The sequence below is a fragment of the Colobus angolensis genome, unplaced genomic scaffold (genome assembly GCF_000951035.1).
Source record: "Colobus angolensis palliatus isolate OR3802 unplaced genomic scaffold, Cang.pa_1.0 Scaffold255, whole genome shotgun sequence".
Lineage (NCBI taxonomy): Eukaryota > Metazoa > Chordata > Mammalia > Primates > Cercopithecidae > Colobus > Colobus angolensis.
The window spans coordinates 4,011,608-4,018,091 of record NW_012115766.1 but is presented as its reverse complement, the minus strand read 5'-3'; the positions used below and the strand labels follow the sequence as shown (position 1 = coordinate 4,018,091).

The 6,484-nt window shown below is 42.3% G+C and overlaps 1 protein-coding gene across 2 annotated transcripts in view; it reads right to left on the bottom strand.

The window, feature by feature from the left end:
* UBL3 (ubiquitin-like 3) overlaps nt 1-5,422 on the bottom strand; it is a 92,764-nt gene extending 87,342 nt beyond the window's left edge. The window contains exons 1-2 of one of the 2 annotated variants that reach the window (XM_011946932.1): nt 4,891-5,008; nt 4,261-4,802 (exon numbers count right to left, since the gene is read on the bottom strand). In XM_011946932.1, coding sequence (XP_011802322.1) covers nt 4,261-4,287 — 27 coding nt within the window. In that variant the 5' untranslated portion in view covers nt 4,288-4,802; nt 4,891-5,008. Of the gene's footprint in view, nt 1-4,260 lie in introns of both variants that reach the window. The other variant, XM_011946931.1, reaches the window with a different exon arrangement.
* Between the last annotated feature and the right edge of the window lie 1,062 nt (nt 5,423-6,484).

Sequence of the window (6,484 nt, the reverse complement as noted above, 5' to 3'; positions counted from 1 at the left end):
GCCTCCCAAAGTGCCGGGATTACAGGCTTGAGCCACCGCGCCCGGCCAACATTCAATTCTTAATATATTATTTATTAAGCTATTCAAGTAACACATATATGGAAAACAGTACTTATCTACCCTTTGGCTTTATAAAACCCTTCAACTTAAACCTGAAATGAGAATCATCAGGAAGAGAAAGAAAAATAAAAAGGAGCTGTAAGTAAAGAGAAAAGAGTCCTTGGGCATTAAATCTCACTATGCTTTTCTCAATGCTAAAAACTTTCTATTTTCTGGACCTTTTTCTTTCATGGCATTTTCTCCTGGTATATTCAACATATGTCATTTTACTTTAACTTGGAAAAGTGATAAAAGTTCACTTTGAAAGGAAATATATTTTAGTAATTTCCTGTCCACAAGAGGGCTCCAATAATTCTTACATGAATGGAAGTGATACAACAAAAATTATAATAAAAATATTCATTAAGCACATAAAATATACTGGAAAAAATTTGAATTGTCATTATCTCATTCAACTCCTATTACAAATTGTTGTTATCTGCTACCATTTTTACATTAACAGTTGTTAAAGATACGGGGCTTTTCTTTGTTTTATCAATTAAAATGTTTTGAATCACAAAATTGCTCTGCCATTATTCTCACCCTGTCAATTTCTCTCTTAAAGTTTTCAATGTAATAGATATTATAAAGTATAATTTTTGTCCAAAGCTCTAAATAGTAGCCTAAATGTTGTATACAATACTCTTATAAAAACAAGAATGTATTTCTTGATAACTTTACCAATCCAGAAAACAAAATTACCACTGCTGCCCAGTCTTAGGTCTTATTACTAACACAGGCAGTGAATATTTTCTTGCAAAAATCCTACAGTGGTTAACATAAGTCACACTGCAAGTATAAACAATGAATATTGCCGCATCATGAACTATGATCTTGGCTGAAAAAATAAATAAATAAATACATCATTTAAATACAATATATTAGAATGATACTCTGTTCACGTATTTTCAGATTTCTTCAAAAATAAGTTACTACACTAAGATGTTATTAAATCTAGTTCAAACTCAATCACTCTTAGCAAAGAAAAAGCAACATTTCAAGTAAATACATTTATATTTATAGGACACATATATTACAGAATGTAGCAAAAGTACCAACTACAAATTATGTTTTAAAGGGTACAGCAAATCCATTCACTAGGGGTGCCACTCCCTCATCCAAAAAATTGACATTTGGATTATTAAAAATGAGAGTCCTTATGCTAAACACAAAAAATTATTGAATGTTTAAAAATAAATTTTAAATGTGAGTTCTATGTACAAGAAAGTGAGTCATAATCATGGCCATAAAGACTTTACCAAAAACATCAACTGATTTAGCAATTATTGTAGCTCGAGAATAAATTATCTCTATTGGAAACATGACAGAGGTTGTAACTTCACCACCCCATCCCATCTCCCCACCAGGATTTTCCTACACAACTGACAAGCACCATTAACATATAAAAGATTGACTTCAATAGAAATGACACCACCACCAAAAAGTAAAAGTGTAACATTTGTTTCTAAATAGCACATACTGTCAACTAGGAGAAAGCTTAATTAACATTTTACTGCATCTAGCAAAAATGTGTTTATTCATAAATGCAAGTTTAGTGGATTGTAACAGTACACATCCTGATCAATTTAGAGTTATGCTACAAGGGATATATGTCATTAGCTTTGCCGTGGGAGTGGTGAGAGGAGCTCTTCAAGGTTTGGAGCGGTAAATTGTTCTGTCATGAAGGTAAACGAAAATCAATTGTCAATTAATGGTATGAAGAGTTTAATAATTATGAAGCATTTAATCGACAACTTCTAACCAATATTTGTCATGTTATATTTCAAAAAGTTAAGAATTCTAGGCATATAGCAAATGATAGACTTCTTAAGCAAAAATGCAAAGTAAAGTAATAAATGAACGTTTAAAAGACTTTCACAAAGAAAAAAATCTTAACCTCTAACCAGTTGAACAGAAAACAAGACATAAAAAAAATACTCAGAACAATCAAACTGTGCTGTACCTTAGTACCCACTCTGAAATAGCATCATCAGGGCATTATATGTTTATTACATAATACTGCTTTGCCCTTGCATATCACCTTTAATCAAAGGATCTCAAAGCACCACAGAATCATCAAGGCCTTAACATACAGTCTGAAACAGATAAACTGTTATATTTTATAATTGCAGACATTAATAAAACCCTGCTCCTACTTCCCAGTCCTCTGATCCTAACATCAGCCTCCAAACCTCTCTCTGACTTGGAAACAGTATCTCCCAAATCATCTCAATCTGTGACTGATGCTACGCACATTACAGCTTTTCTTCACTGGACCTAAAGGAAGTAGTGGCACTGTTTTAATAACACACATCTATTTCATTCCAACTTCTGTGAGAGAATAGATGGTACTTAAGGTTAACCTATCTTGCACTGTGCTTGATGATATAAAATGGAGGCTTTCGAGAGAGCAAATCTTTGCTTGAGGCGATGAACCCACAGATCACTCATCAAACAAGGGAAATAGCATTTCCCAGCTCTGTCTAGAGACCGTTCCCGGCAACTTGAAGAGCGGTATGGAGGAAACCTTGTCCAACCGTCCGTAACCAGGCAGGAGGCTATTTCATGTGAGCACACCAGAAGAGAAGCGAAAACTAAAAGGACAACGCACGAGTTTTAGGACTCAGGAAGGAGAGTGTAAAGCTGTTATGTGGCCACCCAAGAGACAGAACACTGTGTTTCCTTTGCATTAAATGGGAAATTAAACAAGAGCAAAATGCCTTTAAACCAAGGTCAAAATAAGCCATTTAGAATCATTTAATTTTTATTATAAAATCTGTTTATGAGGTTTGCTCCTATAGAAACATCTGGCGTTTTAAAATTTAATCAGCAGGCCAGGTGCAGTGGCTCACGCCTGTAATCCCAGCACTCTGGGAGGCCAAGATGGGTGGATCATCTGAGGTCAGGAGTTTGAGGCCAGCCTGGCCAACATGGTGAGACCCTGTCTCCACCAAAAAAAAAAAAAAAATTAGCCGGGCGTGGTGGTGGGCGCCTGTAATCCCAGCTACTTGGGAGGCTGAGGCAGGAGAATCGCTTGAACCCGGGAGGCAGAGGTTGCAGTGAGCCAAGATCGCGCCATTGCACTCCAGCCTGGGCAACAAGAGCAAAACTCCATCTCAAAAAATAAAAATAAAATTAAGAAATAAAATTTAATCATCAGCAATGTTCAATTTGTTTCCACTGAATACACAAACACTCAAATGTTAACATATGTGAGCACAACTACATTAACTTCAGTTCTTTCATAAACAGGATTATTCCTCTTCCTGTTAATTAACTGCATTATGTTTGTCCTTAGGACTGCAAAGTGTAACTTCACACTCACACAAACCAAGCCCCCAGCACTGTAAGGTTACACGGTTACTGCCAGTCAACAGACTCACAATCTTAGCCTTTATAAACAAAACAAAAAGAAAGGCGTCAATACACAACAGTACTTTTTGTTTCAAGCTCTCAACACTCAGTGATAGTGATGGAGGCTCAATACTACGTTTCCTTAGCTTTACGTCTAATATGGAATCTACTACTAATAAATATTTGCCATTAAAAAGCCCTGGAATAGTCACAGTAGGTACCAATACAGGGTCAGCCTACGTTTGTGAAAATCCCAACATATCTTAATATTTCTGTTGCCATCCATATTCTGACATTTCAGAAAGCTCACGGCAAATTCTAACATACTTTTTCTTGAAGAGATGTGTATCCCTGTTCTTGAAAAATATCAAGTTCGTCCCTACTGCACTGATGATCTTGTCTGTGTCATAAAGCAAGATTCCCGTTTCCTTACCTATTCTCTCGTAGGGACACCCGTCCTCAGCTCTGCCCACTGTCACTGACGTTTTCAGAAACGTTAAAATACTAGCGTTCGGAGGCTTCTAGCAAAGAGGGAGATGTTTTGTCCCCTCAAGCTACCATGATACATCTCCCTACTTCTCCACTGTCTTCAATGATTTAGAAAACACGACCAAATGAGAGAACCTATATTAAAAGCAGTACTTTCTAAAAGGGGGAAACCAGAAGCTCCAACTTCTCCAAATCGCTCAGCACGGTGGCTTTTCGACAGTCCCCAGCAAATCCTCGCCCCACGCCTGCCGTCTTTCCGATTAAATAAGATTGGAAACCACAGTTAAATCAGAGTGTCATAACTTATCCGTCACTTACCATATCCGCCGGGACATTACTGGACATCTTGCCGTTTGATATATACCCAGATGTTTACGGAAAAAACAAAAAAAAAACAAAAAACAGCAGAAGTCTTCAAGCTACAGAAATAAGCCTTCACGATTTTAACTGGTTCCTGATGTGCTTTCTCCCCCAAAAATAAGTTATTTCGGAGCCAAAGTGCCGGTCAGGCCGAGGTTCTGGTACGAAGAACAACAATCCCCAGGAGCTGTGTGGCCGGAGCAGGAAGAAACTCCCGGGACAGCAGAGGCAGCCCCTGTCGTCGTCGTCGTCAGCAGCAGCAGCCCCAGGACCGGCCGCGCCAGGTGGACCGAGCCGAGTGACACACGGACATGAAGAGGGGTGGGAGGGGGTTAAATCCGCCTTCCTCCTTTCCCAGCCCCGGCAATGATTCACACTCGCTCCCGAGTCAAGTCCTCATTAAGCAGGAGAAAAATGCCCCAGCGTGGATGTACATAGATAACTATGTAGCTACACATCGACGCGTGAGCCTTGAGTGGCGGCCGAGCGGTGGCCGGACGCTGGCCGCGGACTTGCCGAGCCGCTCTCGGGGCGCCCGCGCGGAGGGCGCGGGTGAACGGCTTAACTCGCGCCGCTGGGGCGAAGAGCCGGGCCGCGGAAACCCGCGCTCAAGGGCATTTAACTAGTTGGAAGCCAAAGCGAAAGACCAGGACGGGGGACCGACAGCGCGGGGTGCTCGGGGCCGGCCGGGACACTCCACAGCCCCTCTGGGCTCAGGCCGCGGGCGCCTCCGGGCAGCAGCGCGGGTCGGGGCGCATCGTCTCCGGCTCTTCGGTGCTCCTCTTCTGCCTCCGCCTCCCCCGCCGCCGCCTCCCCGGTCTCCGCTTTCCCCTCCCCTCCCCGGCCTCGCGAGCTCCGGGCGACGCCGACTTCGGCTGGTCCCCGGAAGAGGCCGGGTCCTCCCTCTCCTCAGCCCGGGAATGGTTTCCTCTCAGAGCTTTGTTTCTCCTCCTCCTTCCACTTTTCAGTCCCACACGCCGCAGCCGCCTCCTGTCATCGCCTCTCAAACCAACATGGCGGCAGTGGCGGCACCGGCGGCGGCTGCCTGAGCGAGAGTAGGGGAAACGGAGAGAGCACGGGCCCCCCTTCGCAGCCACCGCCCCCGTCCTCGTCCTCCCTCCGCGGGCACTAAGTGCGTCACCACGGAGACCACCCTCGAGCATCACGGGAAGTGTAGTCTACGAGGATGGGGGGAGGGAGCCGCCGAATGCGTCCTCGCCCGGCTCCGAAGCCACGCCCCCCATAGCAACAGTTGCGAGGAAAGGAAAGCTCCCTTCCCTTGCTTTGGACATGCTGCTGCCCAGGAGTTAAGTGATACCTGCTACCAGGAGTGCTGTGATCATGAGAATTGTTGGGAGAAAATAATTCTGCACAGAGAAATTCCCTTATGCACAATATGCACACAGAGCTAAAATATGCTGTACCTCCAAGCAGAATAATTCATTTTAATTACAGCACACTCTCCACATCCTGCAATCTCAATGCATTTTGTAGAGTGATTTCATCTAGGTCCCCTCAACATTACATTTTGAAGAACAAAAGCAATCATTGATTTCCAATAAGGTCACAGAAGTTCAACAGGAACAAGGATCTCATTAAGCAGTGAGAATGCTTGAACATGTGTTTCCTTGAAGACCCAGGGCCATAAAGCTACCTACAGTCAACTTAACTGAAATTATCAAAACTGTATTACATGCAACAGTGTTATTTATGAAATCTGTATCAGGAAATAGCTACTACAAACTACATGGGGATTCACCAGTTTACCCATCTGGACCCTAAATTCCCTTCTATATAACTCATAATGTAATTAAAAACCTATATGCCTTGCAGTGAGTAGCAAACAGGAGAAAATAATGCCATCGTTGAGAGACCAATCAGATGGCAATTTGTGGTTTCTGCATTTTGTTCCTAAATCTGAGGTCAACATCTGAATCTCTATTCATATCTTTCTTAGTCCTTTGACAGAGTAGTTTAGAAAGGGCAGTCTCAATATGACACCTATATATAAATGCCAATGAATTTAGAGTCTGAAAGTCACCGCTCCAACCTACAGCTATGTGACCTCATCGGTAAAATGGTCTTGCCTACCTTCCAGGGGTAAAGTAGGGGTAGTTATGAGGATGAGTTCATGCATGGGAAATAAGTCACTTTGTAAATAATAATGCATCATTTGATGTGA